Source organism: Desmodus rotundus, chromosome 4, assembly GCF_022682495.2.
Source record: "Desmodus rotundus isolate HL8 chromosome 4, HLdesRot8A.1, whole genome shotgun sequence".
Classification (NCBI taxonomy): Eukaryota; Metazoa; Chordata; class Mammalia; order Chiroptera; family Phyllostomidae; genus Desmodus; species Desmodus rotundus.
The window spans coordinates 3,811,586-3,836,978 of record NC_071390.1 but is presented as its reverse complement, the minus strand read 5'-3'; the positions used below and the strand labels follow the sequence as shown (position 1 = coordinate 3,836,978).

At 49.9% G+C, this 25,393-nt stretch overlaps 1 protein-coding gene across 1 annotated transcript in view; it reads right to left on the bottom strand.

Annotated features, from left to right (window-relative positions):
* The window catches only part of ADAM12 (ADAM metallopeptidase domain 12), a 280,799-nt gene that overhangs the window by 231,274 nt on the left and 24,132 nt on the right, over window positions 1-25,393 (bottom strand). Inside the window, exon 2 of the mRNA XM_053922662.1 lies at window positions 9,080-9,216. Within this exon, the coding sequence (XP_053778637.1) occupies window positions 9,080-9,216 (137 nt within the window). The remainder of the gene's footprint in view (window positions 1-9,079; window positions 9,217-25,393) is intronic.

Genomic DNA, 25,393 nt, shown 5'->3' with positions numbered 1-25,393 from the left:
TGCTCCCCTCCCTTGGGCCAGAAGGCCAGGGCTCTCCAGAACCGGAATTCTGAACTCCTCCAAAACAGCCCAGACGTGAAAACTGCAAGACAGCAAACGTCTGCTCTCTGTGGCCCAGATGAGCAGAGAGACAGGCACAGCGGCCAGCCGGGGCCGCCCAATGGCCCCAGGGGATCGGATACATTCCCACGTATTCCACTTAAGACACTCAAACCAGCAATAACCTTTGGCAACGCAAACACATTCCTATTAGCTGAATAGGCACGACCAAAGATTATATGCCCCAGTGGTCTCGTTTTGAACTATAAAAGAAGGGTCTAGATTTCAAAGGAGCTAGGATAGAATTCTCCACCCCTGGTGGGCTCTTAACTCTTCTTATGTTTGTTCTGCAGAAGGAGCTGACGTTTCCTGGAGCTCTGTGTGAGCAAACTTCAAAGTAGTCCTGAAATGAAATGGCCCGTTTGTGTGCATTTTTTAAAAGGGCAAAATCTCTCTAGCACCTAGCACAGGGCCTGGAACCTGATGGCTTTTCAATCACTATTTCTTGTCTGAGGGCGTACACAGAAAGAACTCCACGGAAAAGCAGGTCACTTCGTAAGGTATATATATATACATGTCCAATCGCTATGCCGTGTGCCCGAGGCTACTGATGTCAACTGCAATTGAAATTTTTTAAAAATAAATTCAAAAAGCAAAGAAAAACAGGATAATCATCTCTCACCGGTAAGTTTTTCCCTTCAAAAGTGGCACCTCGAAACTCTTCGCTAGAAATCCGCGGAATGGCACCTTGGCTCTGAGCAGGGCCACCGCCCTCGGAAGCCAAGCAGGTTCTGAACGGCCCAAATCCAGGGAATGAATGGACTCCCCGCCTCGATCTGTGCAGGGCTCGGCTTGCGTAGCTGAACATGGCACCCTGAGGAGACCCTCGGTAAGTAGCTACTGGGTGAAAAACCTGAGAAACTGTTGAAGGTATAAGACACTGTTTTCGAGTAGTGTGATGTGCTTCCCCGGTGACCCACGGATGCATTTGAAGAGGCATGCAGCACCTTCCTTTAAATAATTTGTGTTCTGCCCTGGCTGGTGTGGCTCAGTGGATTGAGCACAGGCCTGCGAACCCAAGGGTCATGGTTTGATTCCCAGTCAGGGCACATGCCTGTGTTGCAGGCCAGGTCCCCAGTAGGGGGCATGCAAGAGGCATCCACACATTGATGTTTCTTTTCCTCTCTCCGTCCCTTCCCTGCTCTCTACAAATAATAAATAAAATCTTTAAAAATAAATAAATAAATAATGTGTGTTCCTTTTATGTGTTTGAGGGAAAAAAATCAATGAGCATATCAAGCTTGCCAAGCTATTAAGTGTGGCTGCTTCTCTAACTAGGCTCCAACACTGCATTTGGGTCACGGGTGACTGAGGTTGAGAAACAGGTAAAATATGTCACCCACATATACAAACATAGCCCTGATAATCCCTCACTGCTGGGGAATCGGGTGCACACAACGTTTCTGAACTCGGGCTGCCCCGTCCGCGTGACTTCCGAGGTCCCCTTGTGAGACGTGCCACTTAAGGCCCTGAAACCGAGCCGAGCAAATGGCTCCCATGGGAATGGGGACTCTGAATGGACACAATCCACAACCCCCGTCCCATTAGCTCTGTGCTCTCCCCGTCTCTGTTTTGGGTGTACGACCGTGTCTTTACATTGTACGCTCAGAAAACGAGCAGGTTCAAGCAAACAGAAGACCCTTACACCTTCCCTGGGTAAAGCCTGCATGTGAAAATGATTATGCCAGCAGAATAAAATCTTTTAGAAAAAGGTCAAATTCATTTTCAGTAGTTAGCAGAAAGGTAGCCTTGAGGCACGGACCACCTTAGGGAAAATGAGAAGCCACAGTTAGGTCAAGTGCCGGAGAGTTGGGAATTAATTTTCTACCATAACATTTTGGGGAGGAGAACATAATGATTGGGTTTGATTTCAAGAAATGATTTAGTTTACTGAAAATAGCCATTCTTCTTTTTGACCTATATAGGTACAGCCATAGAAAGCCAGTTCCTGCTCTACTTTCTCCAATGCACTGTTTGGAATGAAAGAGACTGTGCGGAAGGGTGTGGTGGGCCTCGGTGATGACCCAGCACTGAAGAGATGTTTCTTCGAAGTCTAGTGGGTGCACACGCTCAGCCAGCTACGGAGACTGGGAAGCTGCGGCCCCACAGAAGCCGAGAGCACCCGGCGAACCCAGGCTCCTCGGAGGAATGGCTGATTTTAGGACCGGGGCGGGGAATATACAAGGTGAAACTGGTCCTTCTTGTATAATCTTTTCAAAAACACCCAATGCCATGCCGATGCTAGAGGTTCGGGGGGGTGGGGCTGGAGGTGTTGCAGAACCTGGAGGGAGACCGGATGCAACAAAGGCCCTTCTTTTTAGTCATACCAGTGCCCCTCTAAGAGGTCACAAGAAATAAGCCCTGTGGAAGTGTGGTCCCAGCCTTCCTCGGTTGAGCAGTCTGCTCCCAGAGGGCTATCATCAAACTGAGCACGGTTCGTTGGCTTGCTTTTCCCTTTAAGTGCTGGCCAAAAAGGAAGAGTGAGCAGGAAAGGCCCTGGCAGGGAGCTGGCCTGGAACAGTCACATGTTTAAAGGGGCCAGCGCTCAGTCTGAGGACAAGCCAGCAGCCCCGTGGCAGTGGGGTGCTCCCCGAGCCACTCTGTCTCTGGAGCAGCTGTGGCCATCTCCACACCAGTGGGCAATGTGGCCTGGGCATGGCAGAGGCTCAGGGACAGTCAGCGAAAGTTCTGCCTCGCTCCCCGAGGTGCCAAGACTGCACTAAGGGACGGGGGTGTAGAGCTGAGGCCACCGCCCTCAGGGAGGCCCTGCCGGGTGGGAGAGGCAGAAATGTAAACTAACCAAGACAGCCCAGGCTGTCCATGCCCCAGAGCTGGGTCCTGAGTCTTGTGGACGGAGGGTCTGACGTGGCACAGAAGTCAGAAGTTGGACCTAAGGCAGCATTTCAACTACTCCATCAAATACCTTATAGTTTCCTTGCTTCTGTCCAAGTTCAACATGGCCATCTCTTCTCTCTAGAACTGGTTATTGGGTTGGACGCAGTTGAGTTGGCTTATTTGGGGGCCCTGCTACATAATGACATCCAACAAAGACCTAGGATTGCAGTCAGGGACAAAGACAGCAGGTATCTCCCTCCCCGCATGCCCACCTGGCCACACACTCCTTGGGGACATTAGAGGGTGGACGTATGATCTTAACTGTGTGTCTGCAGTATCTGTTTCTGCCGTGTCCATAGGCTCAATTTGGGTGAGTTAAGTGTGTTTGATATGCCTGCACATCACAGAGATGCTTCTGAGGTCAAAGGCATGGGCCAGGGAGGTCAGAATGGGCTTCACAGATGAAGGGGCTCCGGGAATGCGCAGGACTCAGCACGCAGCACTTGCTGAGCACGTTGGTGAAGAACGTGGCACACTTTAGGCCACAGGCTGCCAGCGGCGAGCTGGATGGCTGAGAGGTCAGAGTGGAGTCTCCCTCCAGAACCAGGACGGCCCAGCCTGCCAAGCATCTTGGGCACCACGCTCAGGAACGTGTCTTTGATGACATGTGTTATGAGAAGCTCTGGGAGGATGGGCCCTCTCACCTCTGACTGCAGGGGGGAGATGGGGGTGACAATCTTATCTTCTAGGGGCCATAAAATGGAGAATATGGGCAGAGGGCTGCATCTACTTTGGGGCACAGAGTGTCTACAGTAACTGGGAACTTTCGGGGGGGTTGCCTGAAGTCCCTTAGAAGTCAATGACCAGCCTCAGGGGTCGAGGCAGGGTGAGCGATGTGGAGTTTGAGTCAAATGGCCAGCTTAGCATACAAAGTGTGTCTGACTCCAGGTGGACAGGGAGGCCGCAGGGCTGAGTGACCTGGCCGGTGGGGGCCCCGGTCAGAAGTGGGTGTGGGAAGAAACTCAGGGGAAACCAACAGTTAAAGGACAAAGCCAAAAGGAGGACTGAAAACAAGAATTAAAAACACATGAGGGGAAACCAGGGAGCAGGGGCTCGGGAGCCAAAGGAAGTGAGAATTTCAATGGAGAGTGAATCAGTGTCAAGATAAGTAAGATAAAAGTGAAAGGCACGCACTGGCTGCGGGGGGTGGGGGAGCACCTATGACCTTGGCCAGCGCAGCTGTGATGAAGTGTGGGGAGTGGAAGCGGCTACCGAGGGGTGCGGGGGAATGTGCCCACCCCTCAGAGAAGGCTGATGGGGCTGGGGTGGAGGGGGACCGGGACGGTTATTTGGGGAAAGGCAGGGCCCATGTTCCCAGCTGTGCACGAAAGCCAGCGGAAATGCATCAGGCAGAATCCACCTCTGCCATTTTAATTCACTGCTATTTGATATTTGATATTTGAGACCCGCAAACAGGCTTTGGTTTCGTGTTCTAATCCATTGCCTTTTTATTTTCCACTTCATGTACTCTTTCCATAAGTTCATTCTCGTGCACAAAAGCTGGAAACGGGACATTTCCTGCAGCGTTCCCAGGCTGAGCGCAAGGGAGGCCAACGTGCGAGCCACCCCACTGTGACAAGGTTCCCTGGGTCCAGGGTTGACTTTTCTCAAGACATGAAATTGGAGCTCGGTCCCTAAAGACACTTTCAACTTTCCATATCACCTTACATGTATGTAGTCGCTTTCGGTTTCCAAATTATTTTATAGCCATTGTTTCAACTCATTCTTATAATGACCCCGGTGGGGGGCAGGGGGGAGGCAGATAATCTGACCCTCTTGTTACATATGCAAACAGACAAGGCACACCAGGTCACCTTCTTCCCCATTTGGCTGTTCTCCCAACGCAATTACCAGTGCCCATGACGACGGCTTACATCTTCATTTGCAAAGGTCATAATATCCTGTCATATATTCCAAGCAGAGGTGAGAGGGGGAAGGGAGAGGAAGGGAGGAGAGGGGGGAGGGGGAGAGAGGAAGAGGAGGGGAAGCCCAGGTGCCCAGCGCCCCTGCGGTGGATGAAGCCTTACTGTCCACCGGCATCACGGTTCTAAACGCAGCGTGCGTCCTGCCGCACTTGATAAAAAGGAAGATGCCTGGACCTTCCCCCGAACCAATTAAATCAAACGCTCCTAGACTGTATGCTGGATACTGTAATTTATAAACGTTTCCGGCTGATTCTAACATGCAGCCAGGCGGAGACCTACCAGTGTACACAGTAAGTCGACGATGTAGTGAAAACCGAATTAATAATGGGGTCCTTCCTTTTGGGGGTGTTTATGAGGACACCACCACCTGCCAGGTTAGCAGGTACAAAATGTCTCCAATCTACTGGCCAATCCAATGTCCTCCCCCTTCAAACTGATGTCTGCATACCACCACTCCCTCCCCTCCCTGCTTGTTACAACAGCCCCTCACCCCTGGATCTCCTCGGTTCCACCCCACATTGGAGTCTTTAACAGCTGTCAGAGCCCTGTTAAAACTCACTGCCACTCCCAGGCTGAAAGCCCTGCAGCGCCTTCTCACTCTAGCCCAGCCTCATCTGGGCCCTGCAGGCCTCTGCACACCCCCTCCTTCTCTCCCTCTGTTCCAGCCTATGCTTGCTGTTCCCTCTGCCTAGACGCTCTTCGCCAGATCTCTGCACAGCTAGCTCACCGGGCACTTCCTCCAGGTCACAGCCTGATGTGACCTCCACAAGGAGACCTCTCCTGACCACCCTGTCCACAGCCTCCACCTCACACACTTCCTGTTGGCCCCGGTACCTTTCCTGGGGCCCCTGTAGTCTGTCACTTGTCTCCACGCTCCCCTCTGGCAGCTGGGTGGGGGCACTGGCAGGGCAGAGAGGAGGCTGCAGCTCCGAGAACAGGGCCGCGTGCACAGCAGGCCTGGCATCAGTGTTTGTGAATGAATGAGAAGCTCCCAGGGAACTGACTGGCTACTGCCTTCAGCCCGAGTGCTTTGGAAAGCACAGTGCGGGTCCCAGGGCAGCCCTGAACTTGGCCCGGTGGGAGGCCGGTAGGTCCAGGGCTGGTTTGGGGAGTGGGGTGCAGATCTGAACAGTGAATCCTGGGGAGGTGAGTGAGTCAGGGCCTCCAGGAATGTGCTTATCATGCCAAGCCTAGTCTTCCCACGCGTTGTGACGTGAAGTCCACCTCCGAAGGTCTCAGCAGGACCCGGTGAGTTAGGGCTTCATTTGAGGAAAAGCAGAGGGGACCGGCGTTCCTGACCAGAAGCCATCTGTTCAAACTCCCAGGGGCAGCGGGCTGGACTTCGGGTGGCCGTTCAGACAGAAACGATGCTTAAGAGTTAGGTGTTTCTGTCTATATTATGAGGAATGCCTTTCACTGCTATAAAGACGCGTGTGTTACCTCTCGAAAGAATAATGACAAGAACTGGTTTGGTATGTCACAAGATCAGAATGTTTACCTATCCGAGATCGAGGGCTACAGCGGATCCTCTTCTCGGGACACGTGTCTGCTTTCTATAGGCTACTGTGTCTCCGGCGAGGTCACGTGGGACCCACTCAGCTGGCCTGGTGCTTGGCCCCGGCTGTCCGATGCCATCCCAGGACTGTGTCCCTGCAGACAGCCCAGCCTCTCACACACCGGCTCCCCCCATGCCTGGCTCTTTCAAGCCTGCTGAAGAAGTCTGACAGCTCTCATAGAAAGGTCTTCCCTGGCGACCCAGCAAAATCTCTCTCCTCTACTGGTGCCTTTAATAATGTGTCATTTATTTCTTGACACAATGTGAAGTTATTTTATTTACACTTCCCTCATTAGAATGTAATCTGCATAGGGCAGAAAGCTTGTCTGCCTCCTTCACTAACTGTATGCCTAGCACCTGGCACATAATAGGTGCTCAGTTAAAAGCGGCAGAAAAGAAAGTACCAGGGGAGCAAGGAATAAAATAGGAGCGCAGGCCAACAAGACCACAAATCTAAACGTCTCCATTCTAAGCTACTGGAGGCGTACCTGTGCTGCGAAAACATCCCTTACTGTGTGTTTTCTATGCCTGAGGATACATTCTCTTAATGCAGTTGAAAATGACAATGGTCCCTGCTATGTTCGCTAACAAGGAAGGAAACACACAGACACCATTAGTTAGACTCTCAATTCCCACAACAGGTGCACACATCCATCCCTTGGAGAATTACGGCAAATGAGTGCACACGTGTTAAGAGACATTCTCATGCAGCCCTTCCCCTCCACGCAGGGTCGTGGGGGTCAACCACTACATACGGGCACGCATTGGGCTTATAGCACCATAATGCTGCTTCCGTGGGCCATACATTGAGATGAGTCCCATGGCATTACCACAAAATGCCGTTCCCCAAATCACCTAGCTGCCGATTCCCCTAAATAGTGCAGCAGGCATGTGCCTCCGGCCCACAGGTTCTAATCCTGAAGGTGGAATCCCAGAGGAGTCGGGACAGCTACCAAACAATAACGGATTTTCCTAGTTTTCTACAAAGACAGGGCTGGTGGCCCGCAGTGACCAGGCTGTAAGGTTGGCCAGCAGACGTGGCACTCCCGCTCTTACAGACACCTCGTGATGTCTGCAAGACAGGAGGCTGGTAGGAAGGATGACGCCGGGGTCAGAGGCCAGAGCCGCCCTGAACTGCTGAACTGGTCTATCCCAGGGGCGCACATGACCACCACACCACCTTGGTGCCCAGACCCCTGCCCCCACCCCCGCCTGCCCCCTCCAGGTAGGGATGCCAGATAAAATACAGGACACCAGTTAAACTTGGATTTCAGGTAAACGATGAAGAATTTAGTGGTACAAGTCAGTCCCCAAATACTGCACGGGACTTATTTATACAAAAAGCAAAAAGGGGACCTGTTTCTCTGAAGTCCAAGTGTAAAGGAGAACCGTGCCCTTTCATTCGCTGAGACTGGCAATCCTTCATGGGCGCCAGCCCCGTGGGAGCCTCCACTGCCCAGGAAACTTTAGGGGGTTCCACAGTTTTGTGTTATTATTGATACCTATAAATATTTTCAATACTTGCTTCCAGAAATAGTCTTCTTCCCCTTTTCTGCACCTATCAACTCACTCCTAATTTTGCTGGGTCATGGCAGGGCAGGGTCTCTAATAGCTTGCGTTTCTCTTCCAGGACACATCAGTACCACCGCAATCGACTCGTACTTGGTGTATGCAATTCGCAACAGTGTTCACAAAACAGAAACATTCCAGAAGTGCAGGCTTGGCCCTCAGCTCCTCTAACCAGACCTTCCTGAACGCTCACTTTCACCTGAAACCCTCTCTAAAAAAAAAAAAAAAAAATCAATTAATGATGTAGATCATGTTATTATTACTGACATAAAGGTGGTGCACGACAGCCTTTCCAGAAAGCTGGAGAGTATTTTAACAATCTCAACTACTCTTTAAAAAAAAAACCCCAAAAACCTGTTTTCTATTATAAAAAATAACCTAAAATAGTTCCACGTAACACAAGGACAAAACCATCTGCGTGATGTCTCCAAAGAGCTCATATTTCTATAGATTGTATCACTTTCCAACTGTTCCAACCAGTTCTGAAATTTTAGAAAGTCATGTGGACTTGGCAGATAAAACTCATCAAAACGTTTAATTTAATCATTAACATTGCAATTGTCTCACACTATTCCTTTACATGGTAGGAGACTCAAGTCACACACGAGTCAAAATGAACAAAGTGTAAAACTGCATCAAAATTCATCACGAGCTTTTTTCAAAATTACATGAAAATGCTTCTATCAATAGCCGATCAATAAAACCAAAACATTGGTGGTCTAGCCATGAATACAGAAAAATACTCAGCACTCAGGAAAGAAAAACATGAAAGTGTGTCTCTGCAAATGTAATCCCTGGTGTGTGTTGGTAAAACACCTTTGAACCGATACAGTTATTGCTGGTTCATCAAAATGGACGCAAAGTTGGTTTGTAGTTAATCTTTGCAAGAATAAAGATTTCTCTTTATGAGGATAAAGTTAGCATTAAAATAAAGACAAAACTTGAACAAAAGAACAAGAGTGCAGTGAGGGTGATCGTACAATTTCAGCTGTCAAAAAGTCAAAAACCAAAAAAAATGCAAAACCAAGACACCAACCTTTGTGGGGGTGCTCTGCACTGGGTTCCACATGTCTCCATTCAAAAGAGAGGCACTCACGACTTCATAGGCTCCTCCCTGGTCCCCTGCTGGGGCCTGTGGCGTGGCAGGTGCTAAGCTGCTTCCCAAGGCGGCCCCTGCATCAAAAAGAAAACAGCCTCGTTCTTCACCCTGGTCAGTTAGAGTTTGCCACCGGACGCTCAGGATAGAAAGACTCAGTGGAAACTCCAGGAAGCAGGAGAAGCCTAGGGAGACACCACCCTCTAGTAAATCATTCTAAGTGGTGAAAGCGATGATGTCTCTGTCACTCTAACCATCAACTTTGTAACTTAGAGAAAATAAAAGCTAGAGCTTTTCCCTCAAGACTTACAGCCTGTGCCTGGAGATTATCACATCAGACTAGAAGGTTCCATCCTTCAACAAGCAACGCAAACGCACACACAGTGACTTCCCAAATGAGGGGTTAGCGCTTTGCTTAAGATCAGCTCTCGGTGAAAAGGGCCCCAGCTTCAGCCCTATGAAGAGACTCACTCCATTTCCTCAGGTCCCGGGGAATCAGTTCAACACAATGCCAACCCCCCTCCCGGCCTCCCGGAGGCTAATTTTATATGCTTTGGTGAGAGATTCCATAGACAAAATTAATTTGCCAGTTCAGACTGACGAGACTGGTTTATGAAAAAAAAAATTAAGTCATTCAATAAACGATTATATGATCCTGTTTCTTGGGGTCTGTCTGTCCAACCAGTTAATATACCGACACAGGTTCAGCTGAGCCTAATTCCCATAAACAATCCGAATGGAAAGTATAACATTTTTCTCTTCTGGAGAGTGTATCACTTTCTCGACAAATACAGTACTTTCTCCGGGCTGGCTCGCCTATGAGGTCACGCTCCTGCTATTCGCTGTGACCACAGGGCATCCCTCAAGGTGAAGGGTGGGAGCAGAGCCCCACGTGTTATTCCCATTTCTTCAAGCAGGATGCTGGCGTTTCAGACCTGAGTCATACTAGCGCAGTCTTAGGTTACTGAGGAGTTCGTATTTATTGGGCACAAGTGGCACTGAAATTTTAATCCTAGACATTTTACAGTCCCCCGAATACTTTTAAATCCACACCATTTTATCATTCTCGATGTGGAAGTCTGCGGTTACAGTCAGGTTACAAAAGGATCGCTCCTCGGGCCGTCACTGTCTGACACAGCCTCTCCGGAAAATTCTCCAGCTGGTTGCAAAGCACTTAGAACTCCAGGTGTTGTGAACCAAGGGGACTGGGAATATGGGCAGTGGCAGAGGGTCCCTCAGCCTTGTGGCAGGGGGAGGACTGTGAACACAGGTGAGGGAGGGGCGGGGGACACATGGGGTTCAGGGCTGGGGTGCGCTGAGTCTTCAGGGCTGAACCCGTACCCCCGCCCCCATGCCCGGGGCAGGAGGAGGGCCCCAGCTGTGCGTGCAGAAGGGCTGGCTGCAGTTGGTGACCTCTGGGCATGTCGGCGGAGGGCGAGTGGGAGGAGAAAAGAACGGCTGTCGGCACAGGAGACACCAGAAGTCCTTCTAGCTGCAGAGGGGCAGCAGACATCTGGAACGAATGAGCCCCGCCCACTGACCTCGTGCACTTCCTCGCGTTCTGGGTAGGGCAGCGTCACCACAAGCAGGGCCTTGGGGGAAGGTGTCCCCCAGCCTCAGGCCCAGCTGCACCACTTGCCCTCTGCGGGTCCTTGGTCCGGCAGTTTGCCGGCTTGTTCCTTCATTTGTTCTCTCGCTCACATATCCAACACCACTTTTAACTGCTTGCTGGCGAGGGGACTCCACTCTGAAAGCCCAGTCCTTCCCTCTTCAGGCCAGCACTCCCTTGGGCCACCTGGAGCCAGTCCCCTAGGCCTGCACTGCCGGGACCCTCATCCCAGAAGGCTCTTGCACTGAGACAGCGTAGCCTGAACAGATAAAGGCCATTTCAAAGAACACCTGGCTCAGAAACAGCAGGGCCTCCCACAGGGATTGTCTGTGCCGTCCCTGTTGCTCTTCCATAAACCGAAACTGGTTCAAAACAGAGAGCAGATGAAACAGGGGACCGTGGAGTGACGGGAAGCCCCGATGACAGGTGGGCCAGGGAAGACCTTTGTTTTGTGGGGGTGGGGACACATACGTGCAGACGTGAAGAGGGGAACCACCCGGCCCACGCCCAGTGAACTGTAGGAAGAACGTGTCCACAAAGGGACAGCAGGGGCTGCCCTTTGTCACAGAAGGAGGCAGAGCTCAAAGAGGCTTGAGGCAGGCGACACACTGCAGCCTGAAGAATGCCAGCCAGCCGGCCGGTTCCATTGGCATCATTCCCCAAGCTTTCCCAGGACTCGGGCCTCTCGCTTAGGACACTCGGTGAGATGCCCCTGCTGGAATTTACTGGAACGAAGTGACTTCTGATCCAGTTGTACAGCCCCTGCTAAGCCTGACTACAGAGTGCAATTAAGCAAACATCTTAAAAGAGAGAGCTACTGGGATATGTGATTTGGATTAAGAAGGCTTTGAAATACCAGCAATTAGGGAGGAAAAACTGGAGATCCGTTTGAACTTTCCCCTCCATCAATGAAACACACGCCGTGTGCCAAGAGTCATCATGGCCACTATTTAATCTTTTGAAAAGTCAGGTAAAACTGTTCCAGTGATCGCAAACATTTTAAAATTTCCTCTCAGTAAACAAGCCAATTTGACTGTAAGCTACTCCCAGTAGCTCCAATAGGAATGAATAGTTAAACTGACAAGTTAATCACAAATCTGAAGGTCCAGGTTGCCCATTAAATGGGACAGAGGAGGAATTCCCAGACTGGACTCCTGTATCCATGCCCCCCCCCCGCCCCTGCCACCGCCGCCCCAGTGCAGAGGGCAGAAGGGCTCCTGTGGGAATTTCGGCCACAGTGTGCAAAAGCCCGAAAGATTCTCCCCAGGTCTCCGATACTTGGAGCAAAAGTCTTTGCATTTAACGGATTCCGTTGAGAAGCTGTATGTTTGTCTTAGAAGGAAGGAGTTGGCCCTACAAACCCGATCCCCCGGTCATCCACTGAGATGCCTGTGCCTGCAGGGGAGCTGGGAGAGGCAGCAACTCCACACCCTTGACTTTGTGGAAGCTGGGGAGGCTTTCGAGGGGCCTCCAGGTTGATAATCAGGCTGAAGCCGAATGTGCTTAGTCCTCGGGACCTTTTTCCTCCAAGACTCTTAGTAACAGAGAAAGACACAGTTATTTATTGTCATGAAGGCAGAGGGCTCCATCCCTTTTCACCTACATATTCTAGCATTTTAATCCAAAACAAGTCCTTTTGGGCTGGACTTGTTCCTTCCAAGAGGCCCTATTTCCAAATATTCCAAGGGGAATAGACCGTGCCAGCACTTGTAGGAGGTTGTGCAACCTTTTCAAGAAACTGAGCGATTGTGCTCTTTGCTGAGCACGGGGTTTGTTATCTGCGCGCACGGGTAATGAAGCCATCGCTCAGCTTCTTAATTGGTTGCACGAGGGTCCCCCGGCTGTATCTGTCATCAGAAGGCCGCTTCTTATGAGCTTTTCTTATGTATTTACACACTGGTATTCCTTTTAGATGATGCAAATAAAAATTTTATTTGTGCAGCATGGGTAGACAGAATAAATTATATACAGCTGTGAGATATCAGAATGTACTTTATGGAGTGGTCTCGTTGACAAACCATAAAAGCAGGTCTTGAATGATGTGAACATCCAAGCCGGAGAAACCCGGGGGAGAAAATATACAAGCTTATGAAACAGAGAGTTTGCATTACATTTTTTGTTTCTCATAATATTTCGGCATCAACAAAACTCAGTTGCGTAAATAAAAAATTTAAATAGCTGATATCAGGGAGGAACTCCTGGCTTGTTTCGCTGTTGGGTAACAAGACCCACTGCTTGCTGTTTTGATAAAATGGCCAGTTGGCTTCAGTCTCATAGTGGAAAGAAGCATATTAGGTATTTTGGTTTCTCACGCAATTATCTTCTCTAACAATGGGCTCCACTCTGCTTCCCCGGGGTATGTGTGTGCCTACTTCTCTCGTCTCCTTGTCGGAGCTTGTCATCTTCAGACCCATGACGGCCAGTCAAGCAGGAAGTCACAGACCCGGTTCCTCAGGCAAGAATCTTTGCAGCAATGACTTTGCAGGTCTTCAAAAAGCCACCAATGAAGACACTGCCCCAGAGTGACTCCAGATCCCCCCAGGTGAGTCACGCAGAGCTTGGCTGCTGCCTAAGTCCTGCCGAATCCCTGCTCTGGCCAAGCCTCCTTTGCCCGTCCTACCAAGGGAGGTCCAGCCCCAACCGACCCCGCCCCACCGATGCCCCGATGCCCACCTGAGGGCTCAGAGGTAGTGAACAAGGGATTTCTTGGAGCCACGCCACCTGGCTCTGGTCCTGCCTCCTCTTTGATGTGTTGCCTCGAAGTGTGGATCTGAGGTTCGCCCTCGACAAAATGGGGACGTGTTCGCCCCCCTCGTGATTCTTACTACAGAGGCTCAGAGAAGTCAGTGCAGTCGAAGAGTTTTCAAAAAGCTTAAGGTGGGAAATCAGTGTAGGTGCCAGAATCCAAGTTCCCAGACTTCTACACAGGGTCTGTCTCACCAAACCACACTTGTGGTGTGAAAATGCCAACCACGCACCAATCGGAAAATGCCGGGGTTCAGGGGCACGTGGGTGCCCACAAAGCCACCCAACGGGCCATTGGGGAAACAGAAATCACAAGATAAAACTTACACCTCACACCTGGAGTTCTGCCTTTAAATAGAAATCATTCTAAGCACCTACATGAATGTAAGAGAGGAGAATCCCCCTGAGGTGCCAAAAGGAGAATTAAGATAAATAGTCTTTTCAAAATCCAGTGTAGGGAGGGCTGAGTGAGGCGGCCATTAGGGCCTACAAAAGAAGCTGGAAACTCGTCCAGCATTTCCCTTAGTCCCCGATGCCCGGGAGCTAAAGAAGCTCTGATAGACCTGACTGAGCAGCATCCGCTCTCAGGAAACTGCGGTGGCAATGCTCCCACGTGGACAAAAACACTCCTTTGGTTCGGACTCATTATCTACAGTCTTAACCAAATACCACCACCACCCTTTCACCTCGTCTCCCCCTGGGTGGGAACGAGGGGTGTGATTTTATAATGACATAGCTCAGGATGCTCAAAAGAACAACAGCAAGAGTTCATGTGAAGACAGTAATTTCACAGTGGGAAACCTGAAAAACACCGCTTCCACCAGATGGTCAAGGTCAACGTTGGCAGTGGTTAAGTCACGCTGTTGGTATGAACCCTTCATAGGTTGTGGTGAACATAACGCCCTACCTCCACAATCTTGCCCCCCCCCCCCCCCCCGGCTACACTTGGGAAGTGCACCCCGCCACAGATGACCGACACTCCTGAAAACGACGTCACCACCAACAAGGACAGCCTGAGAAACTGCCAGCCAAGAGGAGCCCAAAGACGCATGCACGGTGACTACATGTCATGGGGGGTCCTGGATGGGGTTGAGGGACCAGAAAAGGACCTTGGGTCAAAAGTAAGGAAGTCTGAATAAAGTACCAATGTTAGTTAAAAATAGTAAGTCAGTCATGTTTCATTAATTGTAATAAATGCACAATACTAATGTAAGCTGTTAGTAATAGGAGAAGTGGATTTGGGGCATATGGGAACTATCTGTACTCTCTTATCAATTTTTCCCATAAATCTAAAATTGTCCTGTAAAAGTCTATAATAACAGTTTTATAAATTTAATCCGAGCCTTGCAAGGAAAATGTTATTCGGCAGCAATCCAGTAACAAAACGCTCAGAGATGGCGGGTCACCACCAAGGGCTGCACGTATCAGCAAACTGGAGTCTTGGTCCCCCGCCCCCCTTCTAACATCACTATTTGTTCAGATGGAGAAAAAGACGCAGTAACCGCAGTCAAGCAAAACAGCACAAAGCGATTAACTGACAAGGGCTCCCAGAGTATAACAAGGCAGAGATGTGTGAAACCGGTTGGTCCTTAAGCAGTTGGAAGTCTAGGTCCCCCAGAGAACTCCAGATAACTTACAAACAGTGATAAAAACCTTCAATTTTTTCTGGATCATTGGCTACAATGCTCCGGGGGAGGAGAGGAGTGAAATGGAGGACCTGTCACTTGGTTTAGGAAGGTCACACGGAGTGACTGTCACATAAATCCTTTGATAAAAGGGTGGGGAAACAGAAGCAGATGCCCGCAGAGCCAAGCCTGCAGCCGTCCACACCAGCAGGCTGACTACCCAGGAGGCAGGGTGGGGCAGGGGGGCAGCTGTAGCCTTCTGAGTCAGAAGTCACAGCCCGTGCCCACCACCAGCCCTACAGGGTGGGCCAAAGGTGGGGTTGCATCGGCTCATGAGGAAAAGCATCCGATAATTAGTGAACAACAACACAAAAATAAATACTGTGCTTCACGTACTCACAACTGCAAACCTCCGTCTGCCCACCCCTGTGTGTGGACCACCTCGGGCAAGTTCCTGCATCCCTTGCTGCTACTCACATCCCTCCTGTGTCCGGCCAGGGATGGTTCACCTTTCACTGCAGAGGGCAGGCACGAGGAGCAGGTGAGGTCATGAGTGCAAGGTGTTCGTGGATGTCCTTTGGCTTCGCATGAGTTGTTACTGATTTTTTTTAAAAACCAGTCTTTGGAGAGAAATGCACCCAAATGCTCTTGCAGGTTTTCCTTCAATGTTGAGGCTATGGATTCATTATGGTTTTCTTGACGTTTGTATGTGTCTTTTATTTTCCTATAATTGGCACATATAATGTTTATGACGGATAAACTCTTACGATGGCTAAAAGACAAACTTTTAAGAAAATCAATCAGTTGGATGCACGATGACAAATCAACTGGCTGAGCGTTCTGTCCTCATCACAGGTGCACAGCCGTAGGCAGGCTGGAGAACAGAGCTCATGTGGAAATAAAATAAATCACGTCCTGCAGAACGATTACAATTCTGAAAAGATGGTTTGTGTGTCATCTAAGCATGCAAAGGAAGCTAGCTTCCCACAAGTGTTTCAAATGGATTCACACCCCAAGCGCATGTCATCTCTGCGACACGGAGAAATGACTTTCTGCGCCCCCAGTGTCTCGCGTCTATGGGGAGCAAAATCATTTACAGTCATTTACAGCATTAACTTACATTATTGTATCTCTGTGCTGGTCAGTGGAAGCCGACACAAGTCCCATTTCACAAGTGGTGAGACAGAACTGGAGCCCTACTAGGGTCATTCCTGATGCTGCTCCATGATAAATGGCAGAAATAAGAGGAGAACCCAAACCCTTTACACCTCAAATATACTCATTCACTTTGTCCTTCGTAACCGGGACAAAGACACGCTGTACAAACTCATTTGTAGGGTTTGCGGAGGCGGGGAGGTGGGGTCAGAATTTTTCGAAGTTTACTTTGCAAGAAATGATAGAAGGGGGGAAATGGAGCCCATTATTAAGATCTATACCCCAGGAGGAACTTTGAGAAGTTGCAGCAGCAGGACAGGAATGGAAACGAGTTTATTCTGTTCCCTATTATAAATGCTTCAGTGGAATTAAACCACCAGGAGAGAGCAGACAGCTGCGCCCCCACTGGAGACCCGGCTCCGCCCTGGGCTCTCGGACATGCTCGCTGCCCCGCGGGTCATCACTGGCCGACCGCCGTCTGCTGAAACATGTGTGCAGTTTGGAAGCCCTCGGCGATTTTGGGCTCCTTCCACTTCTCTGACCAGGTCTTGCCGTTCTCCACTCCTACTTCTTTCTCTGGCCAACTTCCCTCCTAGGGGGACTTGAACACCCCCCAAGTCTTAACTCTTGGCCATCTTCCCTCTCTCTTACCGTCCCCCAGAGAACTCATTAATTTTTAAGCAGATGTTGCCCAAATCAATATTTTTCCATGTGGCCAGTTCCCTCAAGCACAGTCTGTGTTCCAGTATTTACTGGGTATTTCACTTTGATGCCTTGTTACCACCGTCACCTCAGATGCAGCACGTCTGACCAACAAAGGCCGCGGCCCCTAGTCGGAAACGACACATTTTCCAGCCCAGGTGTCTCACCGACCTACCCCCACTCACCACACCCCAGAGCAAACGCCTGGCCGCTGCCCCCTGAAGCCCTTTGTTTATCGCCCATAGTCAGCCCCTCTGGTTTTAGCTATTTTGTTTTCTGAAAACTCTTCCTACTTCTTAATTAAATCCTTCCAGAATCCTCATCATCCGCTGTTCTCCCTCTTCCAACTTTAAAGGAGAGAAACATCTGATAAGAGCAAAATGCTAAAAAGCAGGGTTTCCCATGGAGAGAACCAGGACGTAAGTGTCCTCAGGCAGCAGAGAGCTCGGTGGGTTCCTCCGCCTGAAAGGTGGCCCGTGTGGCTGGAACAGAGTGAGTGAAGGGTGGAGAGAGGGGTGTGCAGAAGAACCGGGGGCAGACGAGGCCCAGGTCGTGGTGGGGCGTCTGAGGCAGAGTCTGGGTTTTACCTGAGTGCCATGGGAGCGTTCTAGAGTTTTTAAGTAGAATAGATCTAGCTGACATCGCTAACCTTCCCCACTGAGCATGGAAGGCCAGGGAGGAATGGACAAGCGAGAACTACTCATAGGGTAAAATACTGGGTTGAGTGTAGATTACTGTAACCAAGGCAGCGGTGAACACTAACGGAACAGCTTCAAGGCACCAAGCCCTGCTCTAGTCCTTTGTAATTTAACGTGTTCAAACCCCACAACAACCCTGCGGTGACTACCCCCATTTGATAAGTGGGGGAACTGAGGCACAGAGAAAGCTAGCAACTTGTCCGCTGGAACAAACCAGGAAGCCAGGAGGCCTCCCTGCGCAGCCAAGTTCTCGGGTCTGAGCTCCAGCCGTGCTACAAAGTAAACAATCACTCTGGCCAGGAAACGCTTGGCATAAAACCGAAATTCCTTCCTGGGTCCTACAAGCTCTGGACCCTCACCACCTGGCGCTCCATCCTGCTCGGGTGTTCCATGGGGACCACACTGCCCAGTCCTTCTGACCACTTGCTATGTCCAGCTACGTCCTCTCTCACACTCTTTGCAGGAGAAGATTCTACTCTGAACCTTTTGCGTGCCCCACCCCCAATTTCCCCATTCATGTCTCCACTCCCGTATTAGGTGCTTGGAGTGGCTGCCCTGGTTCAATACCCTTCCTCCTGCCCCACATTTTTCTCCAGTCCACCATCCCCTTCCGCTCCTCTCATAGCACTCCACTTCCTTATCCCTTTCCCCGTCTCCACCACGTGCCCCAATCTAAGGGGGGTTGTCGGTCAGATTCAGTTATATCCTCAGGTGCAGACATGTGTTGAATGAATTATCAGCAAGTGAAAAGTTTCTGCAGCCTTGGGATGATAATGACATAGGGGGCGGGGCCAGGGCTCAGTCCCCTCCTTGGAGGTTCTGGCAGGCGATTGATTTCTAGCTCACCCAGCAACATGTGTTCCCCGGCAGGTCCCCGCACAGAACCAACCCCACTGAGTCTTATTTATAAGCCAGGATTCTAATTGACTTATTTTTAATGAGAAAGAACTGGCAAGTCAACCAGAATCCTCATCTAAGGCATTCTGCTCGTTATCCTCCCTGCAGGAAATCTTTTGTGAAAAGCCAAATTAAGATCAGAACAGCAAACGAAGGAGCCATAATAGGAATTGTCATCCTAGAAGGCTGCTATTTCCTTCTCTGCTCCAGAGTGCGCACCTGCCACGCGAGCGGGGGAGGGCTGAATCCCAGCGAGGTCGCGGGGGGCACCAAAAGCACGTGGGCGCAGGCCGATGGATGGCTGGGACTTGAGTGCACTTTCTGTCCACTCGGTGAGCTCTCAGCGGCTGATTAACTTGCAACGGCCGTGGTGCTTCATGCCACCCTTTAGAACACTTCACCTTCTTTGTGAGAAAAAAAAAAATGCGCACTTTGAGTTTTAAGTCAGGTAGGAGTTTGTGGCCCTGAACCCCCAGGTATGCTGGGGAGGAAATGGATTCAGAATCGCAAATGCAACACCAGCGGCATACTCTGTGCTGCCTGTCCCTTCTGCAGGGACAGCCCCTGCCTTCTTCTCCACCTGCTGGGCTTCCACTGTAGGACCTTGTGGTTTGGGCAGAGTGGGGGTGGGGACGCAGCAGCACTGGCCATCACGGCTTCAAGGTGGGACTTGAGGTGAAGAGAGCATTCGCTAGGCAAGGCTGACCCAAGTCTTGGCGACCGAGGTAAATAAAGTTGGGTCCCTGCAGGCAGGCAGTGATGTGCTCTTCATAGCCTTTCACTTTCTAGCTCTTGACTTTGCCTGTTGGACTTCGAAGACCCAAATGGGAAACCGAATTTCAATAGTCAAATAGGGTAACCAAAACTATTATAACAGAGTTAGAGTCCTGAGTTCGGAGAAGTTGTAATTTAGTGTGAGTGTGATGTGATGACTATTTTCTAGGCCTACAGAACGACCTGGGAACATGTTTAATACTTTCCACTGGAAATACTTTTGTTCTCAGTTTTTGAAACTGAACGATATGCTTTGCTGCCTTCCAATCCTTGCTTCATCTTTCACAGATTAAGCCCCCAAAGGAAAGAAACAGTTTAGGGCAGGATTCTTTAAACAATTTCCTCAATACCCAGCCTGATTCTGATCTCCCACAGGCTCCCAAGCATCCTATCAGAGCCGTGCGCTTGTGGACTGGAAGTGATGGCCCTCCTTTAAAATTCACACTAATGATGCATAATTGTTCTAAATGGACCTCAGAGTCTCTGAAAAACCAGCGCTGTGTCATCCAAGGGCCGCATCGTGGGCACGCAGCTGGCAGTGCTGGGAGCCTGCTGCGTCTGCTCCTCTCTCGCTCCTCATCATGCACAGTGTAGCTCAGTTGCACGAAACACAGGAGGTCCATCTCTCCAGCCTACCTGCACCAGCAATGCCGGGGGCAGGGCGCCTCCCAGGCCTTTGCTGCATCCAAGAAGTGACTCTCCCGGTCATTCAGCCATAGCGGGCCCTGGCAGATGGACAGCTCAGTAGGCCATCATCCTAAAGAAAAGGCCCTAAAAAATATTTGACCCTTTGTAAAGAAAAATACTATATTTCTTTGTTGTTTTAGTGTGCATTTGTCAGTGAATTGAACTTTTTCATATTTTTATGAGATATTTTTATTTCTTAATTGGGGGATTATTTGTTCAAACCTATTGCCTGTTTTTAATTGTTCTAATTTACTTATACGTAAATAACATTAAATAGGCTTATTTCTAAAACAAATGACTGTTGAATCAGCCGGAGTCCCGCCCCCAGCATGGAGGCTGGCCTCACACGTCCAGTGGGGATTCCTCTCCTGCTCATCAGAAGTGGGGTGCAGTTTCTCTCCTGCTCGTCAGAAGTGGGGTGCCAGAGGTGGGGACCAGGGCCGACGGCACTGTGGGGTCCCATGTAATCAAGGGCACATTCAAGGTCTGCCTTTCACCACAGGTGGGACCTTTCTAAGGTAAGCAGTGGAGCACAGGTCACTCAGCCCCTGGAGCGGATGGCGGGAAGTGTTGAGAAGGAAAGGAGATGACTTGGGGAAAGAGAGCCTTTGGCAGGATGTTTGGCCTGTGGTGGGGCTCCATGAGAAGTGGCCATTGCAGGGGGGACAGAGGAAGGGGAGGAACATTTCCCGAGTGTCCGTTTCCTGCCAGCCAGCTTCCACGCTGTGTGTTCTTTCTGTCAGTCACGCTTGCCTCTGACTCGGGCAGCATGGCATCCAGTAAGGAGACCGGAAGGGTAGACACCTTCCAGAGTGATCCGAGCTGAGCTAGAAAACTCTCTGCAGTTGAGATGGCCTTGAAGTCTTCATGGGAGGGGTGCCAGTGATACCTGGCTTCCAACAGGTAGGACTGGGCCATTCCCGTGTGTGCATGTCGGGGAGACACAAGAGCAGAGGGGACTGGGAGGTGGGGTGGGGGGATAGATTCCTAGACCTGGTCTGCCTGCACGACCTGGGTCCCAACAGCCATGGGGCGGAGTGAGGAAATGGGTGCGTGCGAGGAGAAACCGGATAGATGTGAACTACTGGCTTTTATGTATTTTCATTTTTATTATTTTTATTTGATTGCATTTACATTTTTGTGTCTTTATAATTAATTGAAAACAGGGTACGCGAATATTCTTTTCCACTGTTATTAGGAACACTGAAAACATTATAAGGATATTTTATGTAATTTTAAGCACCTTTCTTTCATCTTCTAGTCAATGTATAATAATATTAGTGTGTTTAGTTTTTATTTGAACAATTTCACTTGTTTGCATTAGGCTTTGTTTAAATAGAACATTAGTTTTTATTCCAGGGGAAGAAGGGGGTGGAACTGACATTTCCTCCATCTCTATCCCACATGGACTTTCAAAATCACAAACCCTTCATCACCGAGGAATTTTCTTGGACAATGACTGTCTGTGAGAGCAAACAATACATTGGGACCCAGGCAGAGTTGCCGGATTCAGCAAACAAAAATGAGACTTCCAGTTCGATCTGAATTTCAGATAAGCACGAGTGATTTTTCTAGTGGAAGCGTACGCCCTGCACCACCGAGGACATACTTACTAGAAACCACTCGATGTTAATCTGAAATCCAGATAGAGGTAGAGTCCTCTGTCGTATCCGGCAGCCCTAGAGCCAGGCTTCCTTGAATACTTCTCGGGCTGACAAAGCCAAAAAAAAAAATCCAATCAATTCGTAGGAACATGTTCTAGTTTGAAAATTTGAAGTTAACCTGAGAATGCCTGAAATGTAATTATTCTCAATCAATTCAGAGTGTATAACAATATTTTCGATGGCACAGAGGTTGGGACTAAATAACCCAGTGGCCTGTTTTGAAGGGGGAAGACGAGATTGGAAGCTCCGTTGAGAAGACACTGCTTGAGTAACTGGATCCATTTGATCTGCCCGCTCGTCTACCCATCTGCTGGGAGACACATTCTCCACACAATAAAGAGCTGCACTCAGGGGTCCGCCTGACTCCACCCGTTGCCGCAGCACATGTCTGGCACGGGCTGAAGGCCAAAGGCAGTCTAGCAGACATTTCGGGACCGAATTTATATCTTTCTAACACATGGTTTATATACGGATGTAATACCTCGAGAGCTTTGCACTTCTCAAATAATAGCCCAGCTAAAATACACATGATGTCTGCAGCAGACCACAATACCAAAATTATTTGCTTTTTAAATGTCAAAGGAAGCTCATTTCTGAGGGGGCCAGTGCCAAAGATGCCTGTTGTAGTGTGCCATGGTTAGAAAGGACAAGAATCCAGACATAGTCAGTCCAAGCTCAACATTTGCATAATTTCTTACACAAAGGGGGAGCTCCCTGGGAACACTCCAGCTTTAGAATGAAATTGTCAAGGATGGTAACTCAGACGTTAATAAACTGTGGAAGTTCTGGGTATCTCTCCCATCTAGCGAAACCACAGGAAGGTCAAATCTATGCCAAGGCATATACTAACAGGCTTGCCTGTGCTGCTCAGAGTAGAAAAAGGTAGCAAGCATGCTCAGGTACGCTGGCCTGTTCTTCAGAATGGTTTCCCTGAAGACCAAGTGCTAGACGAAAACTGAAAATTACTGAAAGATAAATATGTTGTTTTCAGTGTGAAAAAGCCATGTATTTGTAGATTGCATTTTTTCCCCATCTTTTCCATTTTTCCTCTGTCAGGGGGTGTGTGGACACAGCTTTAGTCTGTATGTGCCGCGGGCTGGCCAATGAGATCATGGAAAACATGCCGATACCCTCCCTGTTCCCAGGAAGAAAATGGAAAACTGCAAAGAACGACGAGAAAGCAGCATCTACAACTGGCGCACACTGTCCTTTTCCCACCTCTTCCCATGTGTCTGAGAGATGATTTTTTGTGAGAAGGGCTGGGCGGGGAGCAAAGAAATAACTGTCACATCCATTTTCTGTGGAAAAACGCAATTTATGTTTTCTAACTTGACAGTGTGAGCGTAAACTAGAGCCACGTGGAGGGAAACACCGCCCGAGCACAGGAACAAGCGCACCAACACCCTTACCCCCGGGGAGGGGCCCCGAGCCCCCAGAGGCTCCAGGTGACCTTAGGAGTGGTCTCCACTCCTACCACCTCAGATTCCAGTGTTTAGGCTCACTGGGCCTTTGCACTCGCAGCCGAGGAGTGGACCGTTAAAAGCACTCAGAGGTCACGGGAGGCTTCTGGACCCTCTCCGTGTCACTGTAACTTGGCCCTCCCCTCTGACTTTAGATAAAATGTCACCAAGTCGTCACCAGGTCTTCATGGGAGGAACCCAGCACTCCAGTCTCGCATCAGCGCCCTTCCGAGGGGCGGACCCCCGGCTGGCTGGATGGGAGTGGCTCTTGGGTGTACCCTTAGGTCAAGGGGGGAACGAGTTGTTCCCTCTTCGTTCCCTAGCAAGTCTTTAATTGGGACAAAGTCTGTCTGGCAGGACACACCTCCAGCCTCCTCAGCCACTGGCTGACTGCCCTCTTTCACAAGGGGGGCAGGTCATTGGAGCAGGGACGTCGGCAGGCTCTATGGTGTGGCTGGCATTTGACAACATTGCTTTGTTTGCCTTCCCTTTATCTTCACCCTGCTTGTGACCAGAGATGCTGGCTTTCTATTCAGCATAAAAGTATGAGTTCCTCTTTAAACAAATGTGTATAGTGCCTTAAAGGAAATTTTAAAATAAATTAAGAAAAAGTACCATTTAGGTAAATGGTACAGCACAGGGGATGTGCACCTGTGAGAAAGTCATGAAGTCCTCACACTGAATTGGGACAATTGGCAGAGCAGGGACCGCCCAGACCACAGCTGGCCGACACTGCTCTGTGCTGAGCCACATAAGGAGCTCGATAAATAAGTAGGTCCCTCCTCCCCAGGCAGAGATGAGATCCTGATTCAGGGCAGGACTCCAAGTGAGGTACAAATCTGTATTCATAAAGCTTCTGTGGGTGACTGCAATGCAGGCCATATGGTCGACCCATGTCTCCGAGAGCCTGGCTTTTGATCCAATGGTCCCTGACCACGACCCTAAAAGTAAAGCACAAAGGCTGCTCTCGCTGTGAGCACGTCCCTATTCAGTGACTCCTCTCTGATCAAAGCAGGCCTCTCTCTCCTGCTCCCGAGTACCGTCCTTTCCTCCTTGGGACAGTTAAGCATCTCCCACAGGCCACATACAGCCCGCAGGCTCACAGGGAATTGCCGCCTCTCCCTGTGCTCAGTGGATGCAATACCTTCTGAGCAGAGATGTCCGAGATCTGAACTCTGACATCAATGTGCTCACAGCATCACGGGGTCATTATTTAACCCACCCGCCTTCCCTGAGCACCTGCAGTGTGCAGGCCCTTGGGGTGGAGAGTCAGTGGTCCCAAGTCCAGCTCTAAAAGATTTCACAGCACGAGAGAGGGATGCATGGTGTCAGACCAAGCAAACGGAGCACCTGGAGGGAATGCCTACCGCAGCCTGGAGGAAGGATGGGGACAGGGGGCAGAGCAGTGTCTGGGAGGCGTCCGGAGGGATGGAGGGGAGGCGCACAGAGCAGCATTCAGGGCAGGAAAAGCAACGTGCGGCCAGAGGCACCGCATGGTAAAATAGGGAACACTGGTCACCCTAGTGTGGCGTGGTTTCCATTGAACGGGCAGAGTGTGCAACCCATCTAATTAAACACCCGAGCCAGCGAGGGCCTCTGGGAGCTCAAGAAAGTAAATACAAGATTTGTGACTCTTCCGGTGCTGACCACCTGCGCAAGCAGATACGGGCGATGGGGCCCAGGTCTGGCCTGGGCCTGCTCATGTATGTTTTTGGAGATTTCACAATGAACCCTCCGGAGTCCCCCCAAAAAGGGGGAACCCCCCCTGTAACCAATCAACTGCTCTACCACCAATGGCCACCCTGATTTTGGGAAAGGCATTCCCCAGGGATGACCCTTTGCTAGCCTACAAGAGCAGGTCTCAGTCCTGGCCCGGGAGTCACGTTTACCCAAAAGCCCACATGCCTAAAGGTAACAGCAAAGGACCTTGGCCCCTTGAAATCTGAGATGATGTCATTTGCATAATTTTTATGCTGGCAAAACACTTTCTTTAAAGGGAAAGATGTTCGCATGTATTTTCTTAGTTTATTTTTTCCATTCATACTTCATCTCCGCCTCCTTCACTAGTTCGGTGTCTGTCTTTGGAAAATTCATCTGACCTTCTCAGCCTTACCTGTATCACCTGACAAATGACAGATTTATGGGTTGTCACCCTGACTTCTTGGAGTCCCAAGAACGTGGTATTGTGGTTCCAGGTGTCATTTTTATTAAAGTAACAATCCTGGAACATGTCCCATA